The sequence below is a fragment of the Furipterus horrens genome, unplaced genomic scaffold (assembly GCF_987537825.1).
Source record: "Furipterus horrens unplaced genomic scaffold, mFurHor1.1.pri manual_scaffold_3, whole genome shotgun sequence".
NCBI classification, from domain to species: domain Eukaryota; kingdom Metazoa; phylum Chordata; class Mammalia; order Chiroptera; family Furipteridae; genus Furipterus; species Furipterus horrens.
This window is the reverse complement of record NW_028327173.1, coordinates 41,999,486-42,027,217: the sequence shown is the minus strand read 5'-3', so window position 1 is coordinate 42,027,217 and position 27,732 is coordinate 41,999,486. Positions and strand designations below refer to the sequence as shown.

The 27,732-nt window shown below is 40.2% G+C and overlaps 1 protein-coding gene and 1 non-coding gene across 7 annotated transcripts in view; one reads left to right on the top strand and one right to left on the bottom strand.

Annotated features, from left to right (window-relative positions):
- The window catches only part of FGGY (FGGY carbohydrate kinase domain containing), a 405,123-nt gene that overhangs the window by 326,922 nt on the left and 50,469 nt on the right, over nt 1-27,732 (bottom strand). For all 6 annotated transcript variants that reach the window (XM_090271656.1, XM_090271651.1, XM_090271649.1 and 3 more), the window contains one exon: nt 7,422-7,510. In XM_090271656.1, the coding sequence (XP_090127782.1) occupies nt 7,422-7,510 (89 nt within the window). The remainder of the gene's footprint in view (nt 1-7,421; nt 7,511-27,732) is intronic.
- On the top strand, nt 25,118-25,189 carry LOC150014990 (small nucleolar RNA SNORD36). The gene has a single exon (XR_016510104.1). It is a non-coding gene; the product is annotated as a small nucleolar RNA SNORD36 (small nucleolar RNA).

The window sequence follows — 27,732 nt, the reverse complement described above, 5'->3', positions numbered from 1 at the left end:
TTCCCCAAGGAGGTAAGGGGCAGTCATCTGATCATTGAGAGACTGGAATATATTAAGCCACATTTTAATGATCACTGTGTTAAAGATAACAATACTTTTAACAACATCAAGCCCACTCCTTCACATTCTATGCCCAGGTGCAACCAACATAACATGCCTTGGCTTCAGATAGGCACACCTGAACTGGGTCTGCATTCACATGGCTGACTCAGCTACTACTCTTTTGAGACCTGGTTGACATACCTGGACTTCTTTCCCCTATATATGTACACACATACCTAAACATGCTGGTTTAGCCTCACTTTGAGCTATATTATCCATCCACTATACCAAAAATCCTATATATTAGAGGTCAAAGAACATTTTCTAAAATAATGAGGTAGTTTTTTATTCTTCATTTAGCTAATATTCTTTGTATGTAGTCTCTATCAGTCAGGACCCCAATAGCTAGGAAAAGTGAGTGGTGGCACTTTAAACCCTTAACAATAGCGATATCTGCTGGGAGTTTAAATAATGAGTATTAATATTAATTGTCCTAAGTATGATAATAGCATTGTCACTACATAGAAGAATGTCATACTCTTGGGTGATTGATCATACTGCAGAATTTAATAAGGAAGTATACGATGTCTGCAACTGATTTACAAATGGTTCAGCAAAATAAACACATATATGCATGTCAGGGATAGAGAGAGCACTTGCGAGCACAAATATAACATAATGTTATAACATAATTGATTAATAAATGTGAAAGACATGGTGTTTAATATACCATACTCTCAACTTTTCTGTAGATTTAAATTTTTTTCAAAACACCTGGGGAAAATACTAAAACAACAACAAAAAATGAGATCTCATCAATATTTAAGCAAACCAATATAAGTATTAGTAATTAACATAAATAGATAATTGACATGTAATACTAATTGACATTAACTGACATAATAAGTGGTTGATGAATACAAGAAAAATTGCATTTAATAATCAAAAAATGGAAATTAAAATAAGATTCCACTTTAAAACTAAAAACTTGGAAAAATTGATACATATACTGACATAAGATAGAATATTATACATGTATCAAAAATATATTTTCAGATAATATTTATTGGTATGGAAAACAATCATATATTAACTAAAAAATAAGTTTTACAAATTTACAATTAAAAATGAAAAACAGTAGAATAAGAGTCTAAATAATTATATTTATTTTTGAAATCCTGGAGATTATATTTGGAAAATGACTACAGACCTGGATTAATAATCCCACCATAGTCTCCTGGCAGGTTAGCAAATAACCATGAGAAAAATAATAATAATAAAATAATATCCCTTATAAACCCAAAACATAGAGAACCACACAAATAAGGAAAATAACTGCTATTTTAGAAGGGAGTACAGTCTCTAAAACCAATAAATTCATCTCTTTAACACAGAAGACAGAATACTGACAACTTACACAGAATTGTATACTGTAGTGGAGGAAAGGAGAAAGGGAAAATAAATAGATGGTAAAACTGAGATTCTAGAAATTCAGTCCTGTTTTCCCATATGCCATAGAAAAGTCTCAGAAATTCTAATATGTAATTTTGAAAGAAAACTTACCAAAGTGTCTCTTGTACATAAGGAAACTGGTCATCAATTTATTTTAGTCCAAAGCAATAAAAAGAAATTATTTGAAAACAGACAAATCTCCCAAACAGAATAATTCAAAATAATGTACATAGATACTCTGTCCCCAAGTAGGTGAAGTATAACTCCCTACTACTTAAGTGTGGGTTGTGTAGAGTAACTTCTTTCCCAAGAGTAGGATATAAAAGGGGAAGAAGGGTAACTTTACAGTGTCAGCCAGGTGATAAAGGTCAACATCAACAACTTATACTAATAATAAAGACCTTTGATGTGATATAGTAAGAATGATACTCATCAGAGAAAGGCCTTCCTCTCAAAGAACATACTACCTATGTCTTATCATGAGAAAAACATCAGACAAATTCCCACAGAGGAACATGCTACAACATACATGACCAATACTCTTCAAAAGTCAAGGACACGAAAAACAAAGGAAGTTGAGAAATTGCCACAACTAAGTAGACCTGACTAAATGTATATGGTATCCTGAACAGACTCCTGAAGCAGAAAAAAGCATTAGGAAAAAACTAAAGAAATGTGAATAAAATATGGAATTTAGTTAATGATAATATGTCAATATTTGTTTATCAATGTGATAAATGTACCACACTAAATTAAGATGTTAATAACGGGATATTGGGTATTAGGTATATCGAAACTCTCTTGTACTGTCTTCATACTTTATCTGTAAATCTAGAACTGTTTTAAAATAAAAAGTCTATTTGAAATTATAATTGAATTTAAGAGGACACACTTTTAAATAATTTATAGAATGTCATCAACCCTTGATAATCTATGTGAAATTTCTCTCAGGCCCCTGTGTTAGAAACTAAATTCTCTTCTGAACAGCAGTCAGGTTCTTATCTGTTCACTCGATTCATCCTGATTTTGTTGTAATCCTTGCTTTGGCCACTAAGAAGCCTGGAAACAAACCTATTAGTAATTATGAATAACTTAAAGAGTTTCTGTGAAGCTCTTGGCATGATCTTAGTTATTCTTTTAGTATTTTCACTCCACTGTGATTTTTTTTTAATGTTATCATTGTTTTTATCTTATTTTATTACCAAGGCACTTCAAATTTCCTTAGAGTGGGACTTAATATGTTTTTGTCTGATTATACAAACTTATATTATTTAAATTTCTGACTTCCCACTTCTCATGTTACCAAAATTCTGGACAGTTTCCAGAATTTTAGAATATGGGTAATTACTAAAACATTCAACTTCAGTTCTTGAACTGCAAAATGGTAGCACCACCACTTGCTTTAACCGATGGTTTTCAGAGCAAATGGTGTTCACATTTCTTAATATTCCTATTATAAAGAAAATGCACATGATAAATGCCAATTACCATTACTATTAACAAAAATAGCAATAATTATTTTCCTTAATATAATAAAAAGAATAGAGCTAAATTACAAATTAATAATAAGCCAGGAGGTGATTTTCTCAGTAGCTCAGATAAACAAGACTGGATGACATATTTTGAAGGATGAGAATAATAACTAAAGGGAGGTGAGGGAAAAACACAGGAAGGGGAGGGGAGAAGAACAGATAAGAAGAGGAGGGGGACTTCTTACCTACTGTCACTGCCAGAAACAAGTCTGAAAGCTTTAAGACAAGGTGAAACCCAATTACTTTTCAGCTTTAACTCCACTAAAATAATAAAAAACACCCTCTAGCCTTTTTGGCACTCATTTTCCCAAAGCCTCCCAAAACAATCATAATAAGAGCCAAATAAACACCAAATCTGAATCTTTCCTTGGCCCAGAGGATGCCAAGTTCATGTTTTACTGCCCAAAGTTTTGTTGTTGTTTTATTTGGGAGCGCTTGTTCTCTTTTTGTTTTGTTTTTCTGCATTGGTACATTCAATTTTAGACCCTCCTTCATCTTCCTTATTCCTAAAGAAAGGATAATGGGAATTTTCATTAAAAGATTCATGCATTCTTTAAATATTATGTGCTAAAGCTTTTATTTACAGTATCTCTAAAACCCTCAATAACCCTGAACGGACGTCCAGATGAGGACCTGGCTGGTTTAGCTCAGTGGATTGAGCGTCGGCCTGCGAGCTAAGTGTCGCTGGTTCGATCTTCCAGTCAGGGTACATCAGAGAAGGAAAACTCTGACTCCAAAAAACCTCCGCTGCCTTGCGGCATACCTCTTCAGGGGAAAGGCTAAGGGAGTAAACCCCGACAGAAAATCCGGAGCCGGAGTCCCTAAGGCGGTTTGACGTTGTAGTCAACACCGGCAACTCCTGCGGCGCACCTGAACCCAAGCTGTATCGACTCCGTCTTTCCCTTGGACCCTTCAGCTGCGAAGAGAGGGGGGGTCTGCTGCATGGGCAACAGCAGACCCTCCATATTACCCTGCCCAGGCTCTGTAGCTTCAGCGTCATCGCAAGATGTCGATTCAACACGGGAGGAGACAGATACCATGTCACTCCCGAGTCGGACTGCACAGCCATTCTCGGCGATGCAGATGGACACTTAAGAAGCTACACCATCGTCTCTCGAGACGGACGGCTGCCGACGACGATGTGCTAAAGCTTTTATTTACAGTATCTCTAAAACCCTCAATAACCCTGAACGGACGTCCAGATGAGGACCTGAGGCTCAGGGAAGGGGCAGGGAGTAGGGAGTGAGTAATTTGCTCCAGGTTCCTGCAAACAGCACACAGCAAAGACTAAACCCAGGTCAGTCGGACTACAAGGATTTCCCTCTTTTCACTATGCCAGAAACTTAATGCAAAGACTCCTGCCAAAATTGATAGAAAAAGGGGACAAAATAAAATAACTAATTCCTTCCAAAAATTTCTCAGCACTGCATTGAAAGTTTCCCTGCTACCTTGTTCAGTCTGTACACTAAACCCATGGAGTGGGTGCTGCCGTTAACCAATTATACAATTGAGAAAGTTCAGAGGGGTTACTGGTTTCACCCTGATCACGCAGGTTGAAATTGAGAAGGGAGAAAGAATTGGAGACTGAGAAAACAGGGGCGAGAGACAGATATAAGAGATGGGTGCACCAGGGAGAGGGTAACCACCTTTGCAAGAAGAACTCAGTGTCTGGCGTCCAAGGTCTGCAGAAAACAAGGAACCCGGAGGGGAGGCCTTTGAAGGTACTCGCAAGTACGCAAGTACAGGGCACAGGGTGCAAAGAGGAGGACTTCAAATATGTACTAATAAAAATAGAATGAGTCATAGTGTCAAAGCCAATTTTAAAAAATGGCAGGGATGACTGAACAGCCAATAAATCATTTCTGCACATTAAACTTTATGCTTCCTTGGGGTTTGATATTGTCGTGAGCAGGGCTGGAAGCTCCCCAGCATGTTCTGATAGGGCAACAGAAGCTCTCCATTTTTTAAATTCACCAAATTCATTAAACCTTTTTAAATGCTTCCAATCCCTGAAAGGGACTGGAAATCCCATATTACTTTCACGTATATTCTGTTAGGCAACGTTGTCCAAAATTACATTATCATATAACCACCTGGGGCACTTATTAATCATAAAATTCCCAGGTACCCCATGGAGATTCTGATTCCATAGTCTCAAAACTGGAAGCCTTATGCTTTGAATAAATGATTCAGCTCATTCCTATAATCAGGATAGTTTAGAAAAATTGGTTTAATAAGATTCTCTGAATAAGCTTAAAAGATAGGCACTTTGATCCCAATTTATAGATAAGGAAAGTGAGATTCAAACAAGGAAATGACATATCCAAAATCACACAATTCTTGTGTATCAGAATCAAGGACAAGAAGTCACATTGTGACTGCACAGTGGGTATGCATGCTACCACATTTAAATCTACCTGAGCCAGAGCTAGCTTCAAAAAGCCTGCTCCCTGATGTCCTCATATGGCATGAGACACCAGGAAATGGAGGTTTAGACTATCCAGCACCATCAGAGAGAACCAGGGAGTCAGTCAATCCCCTGGGTTGAACAACTCTCCCCACCACCACCCCCAATAAAAAATAAGAAAACACTAAAACAGAAGGAAAGCAAGGTCTTCCTCCATCTGCAGTTCTATTTTTGAGTCTTCAAGGTTTGCAGGCCAGTGAAGTATAGCCAATACCCTCACTATTACTGAGGATTTGACTAAATCGGTCCATTTGGCTAAAAATAATGAAAACATTTCTTTCACTACTACATAAAGGTTTAAAAAAAGAAAAAACCTATAGAAAGGTTCTTCCAGAAATAACTTCAAACAATTAATTTCACACCAAGAAAGGAATGCCCAAGATGGGATTTTCACCCACACCTTGGCCTCTTCTTTAGTGATAACAGTGTAATGGTGACTAATTGTACCTTCTGGGGTCAAGTTCAGACCACTCCTCCGGAGCTTTGACATTTGCTGAAGCCATCTGTATATGCATGTGGCTCCTCACTACCCTGAGACCCTAGACTAATAATCATTTCATTGGTGGCAGGGGAGGATAACCCACATGAAAAATGACGTGATTGTGAAACATGTCCTCCTCTATCTCCTTTCTGAAAGCCCCTGCTGCTGAACTACCACGTTCTTATCAACTCTACAAGAAAAAATCCAAACCACACAAAATGAGATAGATATAAAGAGCACAGGGAAAATGGTGTTCCTATTCCCAGCCTCCCTTGAGTTTAAATAAAAAGAAAAATGGGGAAGATTTAGTCTTTTCTGAATGAGCTGACTTTAAGATGCAACACCTACCTCTGCAAATATATGTATTTATACAGGTTTATCTGTCCTCCGGGGACTGATTCTCTTTCTCACAGATTTGTTCAATACAGATTCTAAGTCATTTTCAAAATGAGAAGACCCCTCCCCAACCTGCTGCTACCCCCTTGTACATCCCCTGAAATCTGAGATCAGAATGACAACAGATGTGCATACTTTGAGATTTCATGTCAAGCCTGCAGGTATATGTGTGTGTGTGTGTGTGTGTGTGTGTATCCACATGCATACATCCACTCTTAATTACAGCACCCACAATTTCACACTCACTGAGTATTTTTTAAATTGTCTCTGTCATGTAGCACATACTTATTTATTACATTCATAATTTATATAAAAACACTGTTGAGTTCCAACATATATACCTCTACATTCTGCAATAATTCAGGTACATTAATATAAAAGGCAAAATAGGTTCATAACACACCCATCCAGCTTCCTTAAAAAACATGTGATCTCTCACGGGTGAAAAAGGTGAAGGGATTAAGAAGTACAAATTGGCAGTTATAAAAACAGCCGCAGGGATGTAAAGTACAGTATAGGGAATATAATCAACAATATTATAATAACTATGCATGGTGTCAGATGGGTATTAGACTTATCAGGATAATCACTTCATAGGTTATATAAATATCTAATCACTATGTTATACACATAAAACTAATACAATATTGTATGCCAACAGTAATTGAAAAATAAAATTCTTTGTAAAAAAGCATATCTCTTGCCTTAATTTTAGGGGCCAAAAAATATATTTTCCTTTTATTCACTATATAAAAAGTGCCTTTGGAAAAACAGTCACATTTCATGATGTACTGTCCAGGCCTCTTTCAAATGTGTCCAATTTCAATGAATGGTCTTCACCCTGGATACCACATTCTGAGCCTCACAGGGACAATGGCGCTTGGGCATGTGCAATGAAGGTGGAAGATGGATTCAAGATGTTTCAAGTATGCAAAATCGCATGCAGATGTACAAACAGTGCATCCAGTCAAAGCGAGTTAAGAAAGCAATATATATACAGATACCAAAGAATGGATGAGCACAAATAAAATCTAACTTGTAATTAACATACCGTGCTGTGACACCTGTTGCCTTCCATGATAAGAAGTCTGGGAGATCAAAGAAATGTCCCGCCTTATCCCAGCAAGTCTCTCTCAAGTTCTGCCAAATTAAATATATATTAGAATCAATTATGGGCTGTTTTCTCTACCCCGCTCCTCTTTTAACAATGTCTCAAAATTTTTAAAACAAAAGCATAACGAACAATGCCCAATAAAACCCCTGTTCAGAGGCTGAGAGAGAGGATGATGTAAAAGCAGTAGGTATCTATATAGGGAAGAAATATTGGTAATTATTGATCCTTGCAAAAATGACCATAATTTCCCTTTTTTCCCCTTTGCCAACCAGGAGGAGTAGGAAGCACACTCTGTGAAGGCATGCAATCCATCTTCCCAGTGAAGGGCCAGAGGATAATCTTCAAGGCATATAAGATTTCAAAGCTGAACAGCTGTAAGCTGGGGTGGAAAACCATGCTAAGAAATTAATGCTTAAAACAGAACGTGTCCTGCCCATGTAAAATGCTCCCCACACCAACTGGTTCCAAAAGCAATAGGAAATATGATTCTTGCCCTCAAAGAACTTCTAATCTAAGCCAAAGAGAATGGCACGTAGTCAAGTTATTACTGTAAGTTTTTAAAACATTTGTTTCTTCCACACTGACTGCTGATGTGGTCAGAGATTTTCTTGCCACTGGGCTTTTTCTTTCCTCTGTGGACCCTACCTGGAACATTCATTCCTCACCTACCGCCTTGCTCCCTTTGGTTAACCCAAGCCATCCTTCCCTCAGCTGGCCTTCCAGGATCCCTTACTCAGGTTAGGTCTGGCTGTCACATAACCCATACCACCACACAATTATGTGTGAATGTCTTTCTTTCCTGCTGGATTATTAGCTCTATGAGGTCAAGGACTTCGTCAGTTTATGCACCATGATATCCCATGACTGTCACTCTCCTCCCCCTACACAAGGCTGGACCCTCCTTAGTTGTGAGGTAGAAACTACATGACTCCATTCCCTTCATTGGACCAGGATGGACATGTGACCTGAGCCAATCAGATCTCTTCTCCCAGGAATTTAGAATCAGAATCCAAATGGAGTCATTTAACTTTTGCCTCTGAATGAAACTGGAGGTGAGATAAAGTTGGAGACTGTGAAGTGGCCATTGGCTGTGTGTACCTGGAGATGTAGAACTTCATAAAGAGGAAAAAGGGTTAAAGCAGACGAGAAGCGATGGCAGAAAAGGTTTCCTACCACACAGGCAACTGTTCGTGTCTTGGTTTCAATTATCCCCACCCCACGGGGCTGCAATGACAAGGAATATATCATAAGCTTGAGGGTATCTTTGGGACCCTAAGGGTAACAACTGAGAAGTTCAGAGAGACATAGTCCAGTATCTGCCAGATGGTGGCACACAGCAGGCACTTGATAAACCGTTGTCGACCAATCAAGCTGCTCAGTTTCACCTTCCTGTCTCTCATGTGAGTTTCAGAGTTCATGAAGGGCTTCCGCATGTGTTACGTCCTTAGAACAATACAGAAGTCCTGAATGTTATTACATCAAATTTACAGACCTACAACTGGACTTTATCAACATGTGCCCTCAAATTCTACGAGTTCTTCCTATTTCCTCCTTCCCTAACACAACTATATGAGCACAGACGTCTACACGTAGCAGAGAAACTGAGTATTACATCAAAGAGGGTTCTGATGGAAACAGTTCATTTTCTATCTTGTTGTTTGTGTAAATTCCTAAGCACTTGGATGAGAACTTATATCTAAAAATGGCTAATCTTCTCTTTGAACACCCACGCATGTTAATGTTAAACAAAACAAAACTTAAAGTTGATTAAATATGCTTTACATAGCTATGAACCAGTAGCATCTTGACAATACTAATAGGTCACAATCAAAAAAACGGTAGCCTTTGAAACTAGTATATGAGTCAAACTAGTGAAACTAATAGTATGCCTTCTGGGTAATGATAAAGATCTCTTTCCTTGTGCTTTGTGATTTCAGTGATTGGTTCTCAGGGAGAAAAAGAAAAGGGTGCCTCCTCCTAAGGGCTCCAGAAATCCAAGGCCAGTCACCAGAAATGAACCACTAAAACCACTGCAGCAACAACCAGTGCTTCAAGCCAGAGCTGAACAAGCTTCCTAAACTCACTCAGAAAACAACTGCTTCTGTTAGATCTTGCATAGAGTCATTAAAGACCTTACAGAATGAGAGCTTTCAGCCTGTGGCCACGCAGACAGCCACTGTGAACCATGGCACCCAAACAGAATACCTTAAAGAGAACTTCAAAACTCTTGCCAAAAAGACACACACTGGGGGTAGGAGGCACAAGGCAGCCAGGAGTGTCATTTCTTCTTGAGACCAAGTCAGTTTCATTTATCAAATCCAGGGATGCCAGTTCAACCTCACTACAGGATGAGAAACCAGAAACAACATCATATTAGAAGTATGAAGCATCCTTCAGGATGCATGTTGTCTAGGAGAAGAAGACAATAATAGTCCCTGCTTTCTCTACAAAAGCAGCCTGGAGGTTAGCCAGCAAATGGAAGGGAGAAAAAGTTTGCCTGGATGAGAGGGAATATCTCCAGAAGCTTGATCCTCTTACTTCAAGAGGCTGACAGACTGCCTGTGAGGATCCCATGCTGTTACGTTGTTGGGCTACCTAATTCACAAGTGCTTTGTCATCAAATGGCAGACAACTGGACAAGAGCACATTAGCCCTCATGGGTAAATTTTTAATCTAGGTCTGTGGGAAAAATCTCTCCTGTCTCTCCCCTTCCCCAGCCAGTTCGGTCCCAGCCAAGAGCCTCACTCTTACTGAATTAATTCTATCCTTGTAACCTTTGAGCCTACATCAAGACACAGTGACTTCCCTCTTATATTGCTCCATAGTTTACAATAGTGCTCCCACATGCCTCCTCGCATCTGATTCTCAGAGCAGTTCAGAGGTCTGCAGGCAATATACAGTAGTCAAATACAAAGGATATAGAACTGTGGTTTGGATAAGAACTTAGTCCAATGTTGCATGGGGCTGCCAGCTCTAAAGTGAGTGTTCCTTCCTCCCCCTATGCCACAGACATTACCACCTTGAGGCCCCCAGATCTGTCAGAGTGGAGGGTTTGGGCCTTTTGAAAGGGTCATGAAAGAAGCTTTTGCCATTCTTTACAGAAGAAACACAAACACACACACACACACACACACAGAAGAAAAATAAATTAAAAAATAAAATACCCTTCCCAGATACATTTTTTATTTATTTATTTATTTTTTATTTATTTATTTTTTTATTTCAGAGAGTTCACTTTCAATACTGGGAAAGTCACTCAACTTCTCTGTACCTGATAACAGCCTCCCTGCAAAAATGGCAGATGGGTTAGAAGAGCACAGAGCAAGTCCTCACACACACAACTTTAGCGGCGCCTCATTATACAGAGCTAAACCCAGTAGTTCTCTGTGCTGAATGGGTTAAGTCTACCCTCCAGTTACTAAGCAACTAACAAAAACGAGTCTTTTGAAGAAAAGAGGCATCAGCCATGATTTGGGGTGTGTGACTTGGCAGTAAGATTTCTGCATTCCAACAAAAATCCTTTGAGCAAGCAATCCCCCAGGCTTGAAAGCAACCAAAGGAACTCTTTCCTTTTTAAAAAAAAATCATGTATTACTCCATAAAACTACAGCATTTCTTGGGAGGAGGCACTACTCAAAGTGCACACAGCTGCAGGTCTCAGCAGAGGGTGGAGGCAGAACAGTATATCCAAGACTAAAGGCCAGGCAGCAGCCACCCCAGCCTCAGGGCAGAGGGGTGCCGCTTTCTCCCCTCCCCTCTCACTGTGTGTCCAAGGAAGCGGGAAGGTCTCCACTGGCTTCTAGACACTAAGGGACTTTGTGTGAAAAATGGAGCAGATACTGCAATGCATGTCGGGAGATGCCAGGGTCAAGGAGCACTACAAGAGAAAGCAGAGATGACCAGTTCCAAAGGGTCATCCAAGTATTTCGTTATTAATTGTAAAAAGATTCTATCTGGGATATCTGCTGTGGGCAGTGAATACAAGGGAGGGAAGAGAGTTCTCTAATTCCCCACCCAATAAATATTCCCGCCTGAACATTCCAAATACTCACCATGTTGTTTTCCAGCACAACAACCCATAAAAAAGCCAAACATTATCCTCACTTTACATTCGACTCCAAATTAGGGCACAGGCTGATGGTCCAAAGAGGAAAGATGCATCAGGAAGAAACTTAATCCTCAAATGTCATTCTTAAAAGAAAAATGATGCTGAAAACATGACGTGGGTCATAATCCCACCAACCAGCAACTTCCTGGAATTAATGAAGCAATCGTGTATTTCAAATCCCAATCCACAAAGAAAAAGATCTAACACTGAACATACTGCAAGTCAGACAGACAGATACGCTGAGAGGTATCTTTCTAAAACTTAAAACTTACCATTATGGTTCCTTTGTTGAAAATGGTTCAACAGTTCCCCATGGGCTAAAATCACATTTTATCTCCTTGGCATGGTTCTCAGGACACTTAACAACCTGGCTCCAACTTGGCCATTATTTTTAGGAATTCTGCTGGATTCATCGCCCATCACCACCCCCCTAGATCTGTCTGTCCTGCTCTCACCTAATTTTTCTCACATCCCCAAATGCATTATGCATGTTTATATTTCCATGCCTCTACTTGGATTGACTTTCCCATCTTCTCCCATGATCAAAGTTCTCTACCTCTGATTCAGATCCAGCTCAAATATCACCTTTTCAGTGAATCCCTCCATCCTTTGCTATATCCTAACTATATATTCATGTGCCTGAATCCACCTCAAAATGACAAACTCCTGGAGGGTGAAAGCCAACTGACTCACAGGGAAAAATAAAGTGCAAAAAGTTTCAAGAAGTATAAAGAAATATAGAGTCAGACCCTTTAAAGTTCAAATGGAGCTGGAAAAGGATGCGCACAAAGGAAAGCGTAATTAATTTAAGATGATGTATGACAATAATGTAATGAGCCCAATACCAAGGTTTGGTGAGTCAGCCTCATAACTTTATCACAATATTTTCAGTGTGTTCATATAGCTTCCTCTAATGACTAATCACAGACAGGGTTCAGAGGAGAGAAAGGGCTTTGGGGTCGAGTGGCTAGTGAAGGCTTCATAGGGAAGAGACTTGAGCTGTAGCCAAAAGGTCAAGTAAAATAAATATCTAAGCTACTATGGGAAATGGCACCCAAGAAACAAAACCCTGAAATGATGAGGAGGAGTTAACTGTAACTCCTCCCATTAGAGGAGGAGTTAACTGTAACTTCATAAGATTTATTTGTAAAATAAAATAATTCCACTGTATGATTTAAATTTTTAATTTTCAAGAAGTGCATTTATATATGCATCCTCCCTCCCACCACCACCTCTCCTAGAGCCCTACTGTTGCGCAGAAAGGCAAATTTATAATCCACACTGGAACTGATTTCCCAACCATAAAAATGTTATCATTTACATGAAAACTGATCACATTCGGCAAAGCTGACTTTGCCCAGGAATGTGATACCACCACATGCATGAGGAAAACAAGGCTTTGGTATGTGGGCTCTAAGAACTTTGGAGTCAGGCAGACCTGAGTTTGATTATTGTCCTCACCACTTCACAGCTGTGTCGCTTTAAGCAAATTAATTTCTTAAGGTCCAGTTTCCTCGCATGCCATTATTACTAGCATCTACCTCAAAGGGATATTGTGAGAATTAAATGAAATAATGTAGAGGGCCTGATAAGTCAATGAGTTTCACTCTAATTACTGCTACAGAGCTTCATGTTTTTCAAAGCCGTTTAACATTCATGATTTCATCTGATCTGTATAATTCCTTAAGGCAGGGAGGGCAAGAAATTATAAACCTCATCTTGCATGTTAAGAAACTAAAATCCAGAAAGGAACCACACCGACTATCCCAAGGTTACACACAGATAAGTGGAAAGACAAACTAAAATGTAGATCTCTGTGAATCAGCCCAGGCCTAGTTCAGATGTCCACCTCCCTGAAGCATAATAAAATGCAGAAGCGCCAGGAGAAAATGAGGATGTCATGGTGACCTAGGTAACCCAATTTCTTGTGGGTGGTTCTATCTATGGGAGAGAAAAAAGGAGAGAAAGAGAGAGGAAGGGAGGGAATCCTAAAATGAAGAGGAGGCTTTGGGATGTAAGGTCTTGGAACACACAGGAAAAAAGAAGAAGAGTTGGAGAAGTAGAAAGCTGAGGAGGTCTCTCTTAATAGCGCAGTCTTCTGGATCCCTTCACACCGTTCTCACTGTTTGTCTGTCTCCTGCTTGAGGTCCTTTCTTTAGTCACCCTTTAAATGCGGATGCCACCAGAGTTCTTGCCTTACCCACTCTTCTCACTGTTCACATGCTGGGCAATCTCAATTACTCCCATGACTCCAACCAGCTACAAGTTGAATAAGATGCCAAATCTCAAACTCTCGTTCACACTCTACTCTGATACATGTCTCCTGGATGTCTCACCACATGTCTAACTCAACATACCCAAGATAAAATACATTCCCCAGAATGTTTTCCAGCTCCTAGATTTTCTATGCCAATAGATTCAGTTACCTAAGGAGTCATGTATACTTCTCTCTCATTCCTTATATCCAATCATCCTAATTTATACCCCCAATTCATGAAGAGGTTCCCATCTCCTGATCCCCATGTATCGGTCAGGGTTCTCCCAGAAACAGAGCCAACAATCCATCACACCCTCATCTTCACTACCCCATTTCCAGTCCATCATATTCTATCACCTGGGTTACTGCTATCTCATCTATGATACACTACGAACATGGTCATAATTCTTCCCTTCCCTGTATTCAATGCCCTTTGCAATAAGACTTTGTAGCTCTTCCTACAGAGAGATGAATCTATGTATCCACCACTTGAATTGGGGCTGCCCTTATTGTGGTCAATGGAATGAAGAAGTAGCACTGTGCTACTTCTCAGTTGAGGCCTCAAAAGACCTTGCTTTTGTCTTCTTGGAATGTAATGCTCTGTGTGAGGCAGTTCAAGTTGGCCTGCTGGAAAATGAGAGGACACGTGGAGCAAAAAGGACCATCCCAGCCAAGGCTCAAAGACATGCAAGAGAGCTGAACAAAGCCAAGGTCATCAAACCATACCCAGCAGGCCACCATAGACTCCTGAATGAATTCAGTGGATACCAGAAAGAGCATATTTCTGAGCAAGCTGTATAATTAGGAGGTTAGAAAATTATGTGATCTGTTACACAACAAAGTTAACTGATACAACCCCTAACTTCTATATCTTACCCCCTTCAAGTCCCACCCTATACACAGCCAATTAGAATACAATGACCTGTGTAAAATTTAAATTTGACTATATAAATAATTCACTAATTCAATAAGTATTTATTTCATATCCTCTACATATCAAGTACTATGCTTAATGCTAAGGAAATGAGCAAACAACATACACAGTCCCCACCTACAGGGAGCTTTCAATCTAGTATACTTTGCACCCTTCAGTTTTCTACTACCTTTGAAGTGAAAGTAAAATTCATTAACATGACATATACAATCCATGTTTTTCTCTCTAGCGTCACCTCTGATCACTATGAGATACTACACTATATCACCCACATTCACTGTGCATTTTCTCACCATTGTATTTTTATTCACAGTGCACCCTATCTGAAACACTCTCCCTGGTCAACATGTACTCAGCTCAAATGTTACCCACACCATAAAATCTCCCCTGATTCCCCTGAGTTAGGTGACTCTATGCAATGTCTCCATGATACCCTGAATATCCCAACCATGACACTTTTAATCACCTATTCATGTGCCTGTCTCCCTCACTAGACCAAAAGCTCCTGAGAGGAAGGGATTGTGCGTTTTTTTCTCTCTTTATTCCTAGGGCCTAGCATTGTAACTGATATAAAGATGATCAATAACATTAGCTGAATGAATATATAAATGAATGAGCAGAGATGTACAAGTTAAATAGAAGTTTGTGGAAATGGAAATAAGGAATGAATGGATAAATAAATGAGGTTATGAATAAGAACTGTCCCAGTTTCTCTTTTCTCATTCAAGTAATGGCTTTTTACAGTCTATCTTAGGAGCAGAGACATATTCTAGCCAAGCCAGACTGCCAGGAAGATAAATTTCCCTTCTTGGGGTGAGCAGGTCCTTTGGAGAAGTTTCATTTTAATTGGGAAATGGATTCATTCACTTCCTGGCTTGGACTGCTGGGTCAGTGCAGCACCATGCTGAACAGCTGCCAAGCGCCACTGGGGAGGGGGCTGCCGCAGGGAAGGCGCTCCATCAAATGTTGAACGCTCTGGGACATCTGAGGACAACCTGGTGTCAAGTTCAGGCTGGCTCGCATGGATTGTTACATCCTCTTTCTTCCCCAAATGACCTTCAACCCAAACTTTACTAATCCCCAACCCATAAAGAATGGGTACACATTATAGTTCCACTATAGCATTTCTTTGGCGCTTATTTGGGTATATATATCTTTCCTTGTTCTTTTATACTACTGTTCATTTCCTGCGGGGCAGAGACAGGACCACAACCGAGAAATCTCTTCCCCGCTCAAACTGTAGGATATCAAAACTTCATATACTCTTCCTTATGGTGGATATCTAACAATCCAACATCACAGAAAACGTCCCTTCTAGAAACGCTACTGGAATAATCTATGAAGGGTCCTTGTGTAGGACACTGAACACTATACGATTATTGTGACCTGGCTCCAGGCTTCCTCTTTATCCTCACGTGTCAAGCCTTCACCCATAAACACCCCCACAGTCCCTGACTGTCCAAATGGATTTACACAATGGCAGTTCTAGCAACGCAATATACTACACTATGCCAAGGTGACTTTGGACATCCTGCTGCCTCTTCTCCAGAGCCACACTCCAAGGGTGAACATCCTGGCTCTAATACCTCATAGGTGCATGGCCTTGGGAGAGCTACTTAACTACTTTTCACTTCAATTTCCTTACAGAGAATAATACCACTACCTTCACCACAGAGCTATTGAAGGGGAAAAATGAGAAAACATATAAAGTGTTTAGAACAACATTTGGTATATAGTAAGCACTACTTAAACAACTGTTCCAGTTATTAGTTAGAATGTCAATTTCACCTCCTTTTTCCATCTTCAGGAAGGAGCAGGGGCTTTGGAGACTGATACACCTTAGTTCAAACCTTGGTTCTCCTACTTGTTAGTTGTGTTGGCCAGTAGTCATCTAATATCTATAGGTCTCACTTTGCTCATTTACAGCAATATTTAACTAATCACACTGTTAGCAGGATTCCGTTGAATGAGGTTGTACACGTTAACGTGCCCATCCTGGCACATCTCCAGTAAATGTCAGTTTCCTGCATACCCTTACTCTCCTCAAATTATATGGGAGTCTATCTGTCTCCCCTACTAGACTCTTAGCTTCTTTTAGGGAAGGACAATAACTTATTAATCTGTATTCCTAGACTTAACATGAAATAACTATTTCTTAAATGAAATATGTATTGACTGTGCAACAATCTATCAGTCCTGGCTCGCAGCCAAATGTGTGCTAGGTATGAAGGTGAGCTATGAAAGGCAGGAATGCACTGGTCCGGATTCTCAGGTTGTGTACTGGATTGACAAAGCAAAGAGTCTGTGCATATGAAGCACTCGGCAGGAATGTATAAATAGCACAGGATAATTCAAGTTCTAAATTATATGATTTATAAACTAAGAATGCTGCCTGGTCATGAAGGAAAGACACGGCTGTGGGCAGGAGGTAGAGGACAGGTATGACTGAGGAGGTAGTGTCTGACTTTGGTGTGCAGGGAACACACAGACTAAGAAAGATGGAATGGAGAGCAGTCCAAGCTGGGCCAAGTGCCTGAGCAGAAGTGTAGGAAGAAGCATCAATGCATCCCTGGCCCTGGAAAAGGACCCCTGAGGAGGACAGCCTGAGAAACATGTGCTGAAGTGCAAGAAGAGGTAAATATGGATTCGGATTAGACACTCAAGTCAGAAAAGAAGGCAGTCACCATCAGTCCTGAGCAGGGGGTGATTTGTGAAGCCAATTTTAGGAAGGTTAGGACAGCAACATGGGAAGAAAGAAAAATGGAAGCAAAAGGGAAGGTGAGCAAAAATGAAAATCTAACAAGGCAGATTAAGAAGAGGAAGAGGAAGGAGACGAAATTAAAGACAAATGCAAAAGATGGACAATAAGAGAAAGGGAAGGGGATGAAAAAAATAGGTTTAACAGAAGAAATCAATAAAATGAGAAAGAAAAAGGAAAAAATACAGAAATGATTTAAAATAAAGAAGGTGTGTGGAAAACAACAGCAGGACCAGGACAATGTCCCCACTGAGACAAAACATGGAGAAGGAAGGGCAGGAGCCAGAGCTCCACTCTGTCAGAAACTGTCTCTCCTCTGGGTGAATGAAGTCATGGCTGATGTCATCGCCTCTGAGTCACACACCCACCAAAGGAGAGGTGGAAAGAGCCCTGCCTGGTGTTCAGTCCCACCCTCCTGGGCAACAGGGGTTAATTCACTGCTTTACTCTCTGGGGCACTGTCTAGCCTGGCCCTGAGATGACTGAAATGAGGGGAGCTTCTCCTTCTGCCCAGGCAGGACACTGCAGCTCCATGAGCACTGGGAGCTCGTCTTCAGTCAGGCTTCAGGTCCAGGTCCTTGAGATAGAGTCAGAAACGGTGTGGCAAGTAGCTTCTGTCTTTGCTCTGCCTACAGCTAACATAAACGGGCTCTATCCCAAGACGTCCAGAAAGAAAATTCCTGGTATGCATAGTATTGAAAACACAACAGGGACTCAAAAAGTGGTTTCTGACTGACTCATTGAGCTGCTCTTTCCCATTCTAGGCTCTCACCATACTGCGCTTGCAGACCCTCCGAGTTCTTGTTTCCTCTGATTGCCAGACCTTTCCCAGGCTCTTCCATTCACTCGGCCTGCCTTTTGCAAACAGCCACCCCACCCGTGGGCTTAGCTAACTCGATTCCACCCTCCAGCCCCCCGCCTACACATCACCTCCTCCAGACTCCTCTCCCCAGAATGACCTAAATTTCCATCCCACTAACAATACATTGTGACTTTATTTCTGTCCCTCTTCTAGAATATGAGCAGCTTGAGGACAGGCCTGTTTTATTTACTGCTCTATTCTCAGCAGTTAACAAAGTACCTAGAATAAAATAAATTTCCAATAACTGTTTGCTGAATGAATGAATGTCCCTTATCAACTCCAACAGGAACTCATTAGCACCACACTATTTTTAGACCATTTCTAAAACATATACCCATTCTTAAAGCCATCGTCCTGAGAATGTTTGTTGCTAAAGACAATGCCCCATTACTTAGTAATAATAGTGTGAGTGAAACCTCTCTGGAAACATTTGCTTGGAAACTCTGCAGAGGGATTTATTCTCTCCTTGATTCCTCCACTGCCCCAACACTTGGCCTGTGAGCTGTTGTGGAAAGAGCACAGGCTCTAGTCATGTGTGAGTTAGAACCCCAGCTCTCCCACTCACTAGCTGCACGAAGAGAACCTCCCCTAGTCTTTTCCCACCTGCTCCAACAGAAATAATACCTGTTCCCCAAGTGGTTTGTAAAGAACAATGTGAATTTTATTTCCCTTCACTGTTGGCTTTCTTAACTGCATCTAGAGTTAAGTATATGAAAAACAGACCTCGCTAATTTTCTTTCCAAAAGTCATCTCTGCCCTCATCATCATCTGAACATACATCACTCCCACCAGCACTCTATAAGTTACCAAATGTCTTCTGATACAGAATATTCATTGACACCATTCTATAGACAGGAAACTAAGGCCCGTGAGTGAAGTGAATTGCCCAATATCATGCAGATAGTAAGTGAAAAGCCTGGGGTAAAACCCTGACCACTGGAACTCCAAACCGAGTCAATACTCCTTCACCACTGTCCAGTTGCTGCTTCCCAGGACATGGGAGGTGCTCAATAAATGCCTGCATTGTGATTCACTTTCTTTCTCAGGTCCATGGGCTTGTCTCTGACCCCCAGCCAAAGCCAGACCACAAGGCCTCAGGCCAAGACAACTGCAGTAGGTTCACTCTGGTCTGGTTGTCTTCACAGAATGCCAGCATTGAAGGAAAACTTCAGGGTCATGTAGACCACTTGTTCCCAAACGCCAGGCCAATCATTTTCACTAACCAGTGATGAAGTCATAATAATAAAAATAGTATTGGGGAAAATGAAATTCTTATTATTAATAATATTAAGCATAATTAATTGATAAAAAGATTTCATTCCCTAATTGTTTGCTTTGCTTTACTTAGGCAAGCTCCAAAACTCACTACATGTACCATTCCTGGGAAAAAACGTCTGTGCCACAGTTCAGACCCTTCAGCAAAGCTCTAATGAGAGGCCAGGGGGAGCAGCACCTCTCACTCAGGCAACTCTCTAATTCCCTCAGAACAGTCCCAAGTCTTGCCTCTCTCAGCCAGAAGATTAGGATTACAAAGCCTGGAGGTCAAACCAAAGAAGCTTTTTGAGAGGGTGTAGGTATAAGTATGGATGGGGCTATAGAGTTGAGATCATACTTTCTTTTATTATAGTATTCCCTCACTTATCGCAGGTATCACATTCTAGACGCCCCCGCGATAGGTGAAAATCTGCGAAGTAGGGACATTACATTTATTTAGTATTTATATATATATTTTAAGGCTTTACGAACCCTTCCCACACACTTATAAACCATTCCCAGTCCCTTATTAACCTTTCCCATTCCCTTATTAACCTGTTCCACACTTTTATAAACACTACTTATGTTCTTAAACATATTATACACTCTTAAACCTACACAACTTTAACAACATATGTATATAGTACCGCAAAATCCCGCAATATAGCAAAAAATCCACGATAAATAATTAAATATGATACTTTAAAAAATCCCGCAATACAGTGAGGCTGCGATAAGTGAACCGCGATATAGAGAAGGACTACTGTACTAAGGTTGCACACCATTTTTACCTAACCAATAGCCTCTTCATACAGGAAGGGTTCAGAGAGACATGGGCTTTTATTGGGGTTCTCTGAATCATTTTTATCATTCAAGTAGCAGACTGACCACAGCTTGATGTGCACAGACAAGTCCTGAGTGAGGTCTTAGTTGCCGAAGAAGTTCCAGGAGCTCTGGGTTCAGGAGAGGTACGGAACTAATTCAATAATTCATTCATTTTTTTCAAACTACAGACATTTGAAGTGAATGCAAAGGGGAGGAAGAGGCCAGCTTTTTAAAGGGTAACTCTGAAGTGCTGGATAGCAGGCCGGGCCAGGTAGCTCAGTTGGTCAGTGTTGTCCCGATACTCCAAGGTTGCAGGTTCTGTCCCCAGTCAGGCACATACAAGAATCAACCAATGAATGCATACATGTGGGACAACAAATCAATGTTTCTCTCTTTCTCACATCCACCCTCTCTCTTCCTCTCTTTAAAACCAATAAAAATAAAGTGTTAGATCATAGACCAAAGAGGAATGGACTGGAATACAAGTTCCACAGATATACAAATCTTAGATCTCACATGGTCTCAAGCATGAATCTTTATGGTGAGTCTAACTTAAGATAACTTTGACAACTTTTTATTCTAGAGTTCATATCTTTAAAAGCTATGTCAGACAAATATGTTATCTGGGGTTTGAAACCTAAACTGTGAGAACTAGCTCTCTCTGCCAAGATGTCTCCTCTATAAAGTAGACAGGGGGATCCTACCTGAGAAAGGCTGAAGTTTGACTAGCTAACCTTTACACGTTCTTTTCAAATCCATTTCTTAGAATTAGAAAACCTGAGTTTCTGTTCCAGCATTGCCAGAAGTAATAGAGTTGGGAAGTGGTAATCTATTGAGTTGACCAAAAAGCTTGTTTAGTTTCTCCCATATGATGACTCTTAGTAGTGCTTAGTTGTCTTTAACATCATTTGAAACAAATTTGTTAGATTGTATTGTGACAATGGTCATATCAGCCTGCCTTTTTTAAAAAATTTATCGAAATTGGTGAATATCTGTCCAGCCATTTTAAGACTGGTAATGGAAGAAAATAGGCAACATTTTCAGTGTATTATGCTTTATTATTTCAGGAAAAGTAAAAACACAACTGAAACACAAAAAGAGATTTGTGCAGTGTATGGAGAAGGTGCTGTGACTAACCAAACGTGTCGAAAGTGGTTTGTGAAGTTTCGTGGTACTATTGACATTTTGGCCAAATGAGTCTTTGCTGTGGGGCTGTCTTATGCATTAGAAGATGTTTAGCAGCACCCCTGGCCTCTACCCACTAGAAGCCAATAGCGGGAGATAGCCAACATACTCAAAATATCCAAATCAAAAAAGTTATTGGTGACCATGAAAAATGTGTCTTTTACAGAAAAGACTAAATGGACTTTTTGGCCAACCCAATAATTAACTTTCATTAAGTGATACCATCTAACTCACAGGATTTTGTGAAGAATTAAATGTGATAGCAGACTTAAAAGCACATAGTAGATATTTAATAAATGCTAGTGCAGGTGTTGATGATGTTTGTAGAAAGCAATCAAGCAGGGTCAATATTTTAAATATTGGTAGAACCTATGAAGTATCTCAGAATGGTGAAGGGTCTTTAAGATTTCAAACTGTGCTCACAGTGTAATGATTTCTCACCTTACTCCAAAAACCTAAGGTAGGCTGACAGATGGAAAGCAAGTACAATAAAATGTTAATGGAAATATCTAGGTGATAGTTCTGAGCATTCCCTATAAAAGTCTTTCAAGTTTTCTGTATTCTTGAAAACTTTAATAATTAACTATGGGAGAATATGGCTTTCACAGCCTCTTGCATCCGGTCCTAGACTTGGAAGCTCCTTGAAGTAAAGGACACTCCTACCTTCTGCCTTGTCTGCCCGTACCAGGCACTGTGCCTTCTACAGAGTAGGTACTAGACAAGCTTGCTTCACTGACTAAATGAACATATCCCTACAGCAGCAGAACAGTTCTTCTCATTTGGAAGATAACAGTACAACAACAGAAAGAGTAAAACCAACCCACATGTCCAGAAAAATGAGATTTACTTACCTTTCCAGAAGAATGCCCTGACTTGGAACTTTTCTGACTTACGGCCTGCCTCTCCCCTTGCCTCAGTCAACACCTATCCCAAGCGTCCAGATATCCAAAGTGACAGTTCACCTCAACAAGGTGGATTGTGCTAATGAGTTCCTATATCATGGCACACATTAAATGCATTGCCTTTTTTAGTGTCTTTTCTAAAAACGATATTTTCCTCCAGTAAGTGTGACCTCCATTTTAGCCACTGTGAGAGGTGAATTTTATTCAATTTTTGTTTTACATCAAATGATATCATGCAGGCATAAAGCCAGCTGAACTTAGCAATCTTTCTCTCACCACTCTGGTTACACTAGAATCACCTACATGGAGCTGACAGCCTGCACAGTGGTCAGGAAGGCTGGCAACAGAAGGCCGGGCACAAGGCTTCGCTACTACAGCCATTAAGTCTGGCTCTGACCAGGAAACATGAATTCATTTAGCAAATACTTACTGAATATGTGTTCAATGCCAAGCACTGTGTTTGGCCCTGGGGACACAACAGCCAAGTGTGAATAAACAGATTTGGTCCTTGCTCATGTGGAGCTGAGTAACAAGCCACCAACCCGAATGCAGAAGGAGCGTGGACCATGCAGCAGAAAGAAACCAAGACAGGATTTAGAGCCAAAAGGCCTTCAGGAAGACCAATCCTGTTGATAAGTCATTTCGTCTCTTTGACACTTGTTATATTCATCTGTAAAATGTGGCAAATAGTAATATTTATCTCACAAGACGATGCCATAGATCAAATAAAGAAAACAGATGTCAAAGTCTGCCATAAGCCACCACGTTAAATATAAAAATACAGTATTATAATAATAGTTGACATTTATTAAATGTTACTATGTATCAGGCCAAATCCTTCTTTTCTTTTGTCTGCTTTTTAAAATTACTTTGTTGGACTATAAAACTAAAAGAGTGCACACCTATTTGGCATAAATCAAATAAGTAAGTGCAAGGATGACAAGGAAAGAATTCAATGTCCAGGTCAGTGAAGGCAGGCCCTCGGCCTCAACTCTCCGTATACTCAGTTACACGGCCCGTTTATGGGCAGACCACCCTGGAGGGAAAATGCACAACAGATGCTCTAACAGCAGCTGACAATACTGTCCTCACTGCTCAAAGGCTGGGAGGAATCTGGTCCGAACATAACAGGGCTCAGGTATAAATATTCTAAAGAGAGCCTGTTTGATTCAGTATCCAAGTCTTGGGTCTATTCTCTTGGAGGATGAAGGGGCAACATAAAGGGGTTATCCACCACAAGGAGAGGCACAGAGGAGTTACTGCTTCAATCTAGAGGGTTCACTTCACATACAAAATAAGCTGTGACTCATGGTAACAGGAGTGCGGCCAAGGGGTGGCTCTGGGGTGGAAAGGAATGGTAATGCGCTGAACTTCCTTTTCCACAGCGGGGTAGAGAAAATCAACTCACGCTCGGTGTGCAGTGGATCTTTACTTTGGAATGGAAATACTGGACAGACACACTCGACAATCAAAAATGTCATGAAAAATGATTTGATATGTCTGTCCACTCATGCATTAAAATACTTATGGAGTTATCAATGTTAAATGCTAAGCAGTGTCCTACACACAACAGAGTGTAATAAATTCAAGGACAGAGGTAAGGGGGGATGCCATTGGGAACAGAGGGCAGGACCGTAATCAACACTCAAGGGAGAAAGTCAAGGAAAGCTCTCTGGAGTCCTGAAGAATTGGTATAAGTTTCCCCAAGTGAAGGAAGAAAGTATAAGTTTTCCAGGCACAAGGAAAAATCTGAGCAAAGACCCAGACATGTATGGGTATGGTATTCTTTGAGCCACTGATCAAGAAATTCACCATCTGGAAAGTCTTTCCATTTGCTAAGCATTTTATTATAGGAAAAGTAATGATGGACTCTTTTTAAAAAATTCCCACAGCCTGGGTTTCAAATCCAAATGCCTGGGGGGTAGTGCTGAAAAGGAAAGGAGTGAAGCAGGACGAGTGGGCATTGCTGTGAAATGAAGGACACTTGCCCCTTCTAAAGGAGGCAGGCCCTACTCAGCTTGGGACAATTCCTTCTGCATGGAATGTAGGCCCAGGATTGCCAAGTCCTTTTGTTATTTTTTGTAGAGAAGTAAAAAATCTGGATTTTTATGTAAAATTTCTTAGTTTTTAAATGTTGAAAACTAATTTTTCTTAAACTTTTTTTCAAGCACAGGGTGGGTCAAACAAAACCCATCTGGGGACCAGATTCAGCTTATGGTCTGCCAGCCTGCGACCATGGCACGTGAGAAGAAACGAGTGCCCTGTGAGAACAGGCAGGGAGGGCCAATGGAGAGAGCCCAGGAGCTGGAGGCAGCTGGCCTTGGTGAGAAGCTTGGACCCACCACTTACTTGTTGTGTAGCTTGGGGGAAGCTATGTAAGCCCACTGGGCCTTAGTTTCCTCATCTGTATAATGGGATAATACCATGTCACTGAAGGGCTGGGAGGAAATACTGCATATGAAGCCCCCCATATATAGTGTTTTTTAGGAAAACAAGACCAAGAAAAAAAATCCCATAATAAATAATGAAGGACTGTCAACCAGAAAAGTTAGCTATGATTATAAGACTATTTTTCAATGAAAAATTACTATGAAGCAATAAAAGCATGAGCATCGTGCTATAGCAGTAGCAAACTATTCCAACCATAGATGGTATACTATAGATAATGTCTTTTACTCTATATTGATAATTTCTTAAAACAAATGTATTTATAACACTGCACATACATCCTGTAATTTTTTTCTTTAGCATTATAGTGTAAACTTTGTTGTTGCTATATAGATATTTATTATCTACCCAGTGCAAAGCCAGAGTGATTCTTTTTAAGTCATAAAACAGATATTGTCACAACCATGCTTAAAATCCATCAACTACATCCCACTGCTCTTAGAATAGAATCCAAATTCCTGCCCATGGCCTCAAGACTGTGTAGGACCTGGCATCTGCCCACTTCTCTCAACCACTCCTTCTACTTTCTGCCTTGCTCATGCCCTCCCAGCCCTGCTGACCTCCTTTGCTGATCTCACAGGTGCTTTCCTCCCCTTGGAGAATTTGCTGCTCCCTCTTCCTGAAAATCTCATCATTCAGGTCAAACAAAAGCTCCCGAGAGAGAACACACAAGTCATGCCAAGTCTGCTCATCTGTATTTTTCCTTCATCGCAATTTTCCAGAAAATATATTTTCTGCCTCTTTACCCTAGAATCTAAGTTCCCAAAATCCTACTCAGGGCTCTCAACTGTCCTGCTCACCTTGGTATCCCCAATGCCCAGCACAGTGCCTATCACATAGGAGACACAGTATTTGCTTAATGAAGAAAATGAACCAACAGCCCATTGTTCCTGACCTCAGATCTTCCTAATGCCATCACCTAAAAGTTTCTTCTCTGAACTAGTTTATTCAAACCATGCAAGGAAAGCACTCAAAGAAGCAGTGAGTAAAATAGTGATGTCTGTACTCTGGATCTGAAATGCCAAGGTTCAAATCCAAGCCTTGCCACATATTAGCTGAGTGACCTTGGGCAAGTTGCTTAACATCTCTGAGCCGATTTTATAATCTATAAAAGGTGTTACTTAATTCCCAGGGTGGTTGTAAGAATTTGATAACATGAATAAAATACTTAGAAAAGTGCTAGATATATTATAATAAGTATTATATACATCTTAGCTACTGTTTTCATCTATTTCCTTGTTGTGTTCTTATTGCTTAGTTAATCTATATCTTAGTACATCCAATCAGACTGTAATTTCTTGGATGCAGAAACCAATCCTGGATTTCCAAAGCGAACAGCACAGGCCCCCATGTGAGGGGGATGAGGCAGAGATGGATTGTGGCTCTTGATGTAGGTCTGCTTACATGATATGAAACTATGAGTAAGTCATATAACTTTTTTGAGCTTCAGTTTCCTCATCTGTAAGAAAGATAGTATCTACCCCCACAAGATGGGTGTAATGATTAAATAAAATAATCCTCGTGAAGTAAAATAATTCTGAGGCTGGAAGCAATGAGAAATGTTAGGGGAAACAAGTAGAAAGTATTCAGTAAATCAATCTGCTTTGCAGTTCAAAGCTGGCTGACTTCTGGTGTCGGTATTACACATAGGATGTGCATGATTCAAATAAATGAATGACTCTGAAAATATGTTCTCTGCTCTTCTCCTGTCTATTTTCTATGATTGCCTCTGACAACTCTGTGGTCGTTTTAGATGCTTTCCTTAGCTATTAGTCAAACAGGAAAAACATACCACTCATTACAACCAGCTCCATGAATAAGATATTCTGTTTTTTAAAATTCTCTCACTTGGTGATAGGATGTTACTGACATGCCCATTAGCAGAGGGAAAAAAAAATTCTTTTTAACACAATGGAAATAAAAATTAAGCTACTATATGAATGTCTACTGTATAAGGCACTAGATAACATCTCACTAATTATAATAACCCCAAAAGCTCAGAGCATCCTCATTTTATAGCTAAGTGCACTGAGACTCAGAGAAGTTGATTTAGCTTGTCTAAGGTCCCAAAACTGTAGAGAATGGAAGAAAATTTAAAAGCAAGGGTGTCTGGCTTCAAACCCTGTACTTGTTTTTGTGACAGAACCATGTTGTATCTCCTACGGTTCCTCACACCATGGATTGGCTCTGCTGCTAAGATCTGATGAATGTACGTGAATCATATTAGACCTATAGATGAAATTTAAAGCCAGAGTAACTAACAGAGGAAGACTATAGTTTCTACCATACTGCCATTTTCAAAATGGGTGTACTTCATAGAAAGGAAATTATATTGTTTATCTTTCATAAAGCTTCAGATTAGAAGAAACCAAAGGATAAGAGAACAGATGTTACTATGGCATCAATAAGAATGAAAAATTAAGGCAAAACAAGACTCTAGAAATGGGCAGAGGCAACCTCTCATCTTACAGAAGGGACTCAGACCAGGCTTTCCAGACCCACAGCTTTCATCTATTTCCTTTTTGTTTTCTTTTCAGTGGGTCTTACTGCCAAGCACTCAACCGACACCTTCCACAGCCAGCAGAAGTTATCAAACCACCTCTCTAGGCAACCAGGCTCCCAAGGCCCTCCAAAGAATCTGCATATACAGGAAAAGGCACATTAGAACCGTTCAGAGAATCATTTACTCATTTTTCCTACATGTTGTGAAGAACAG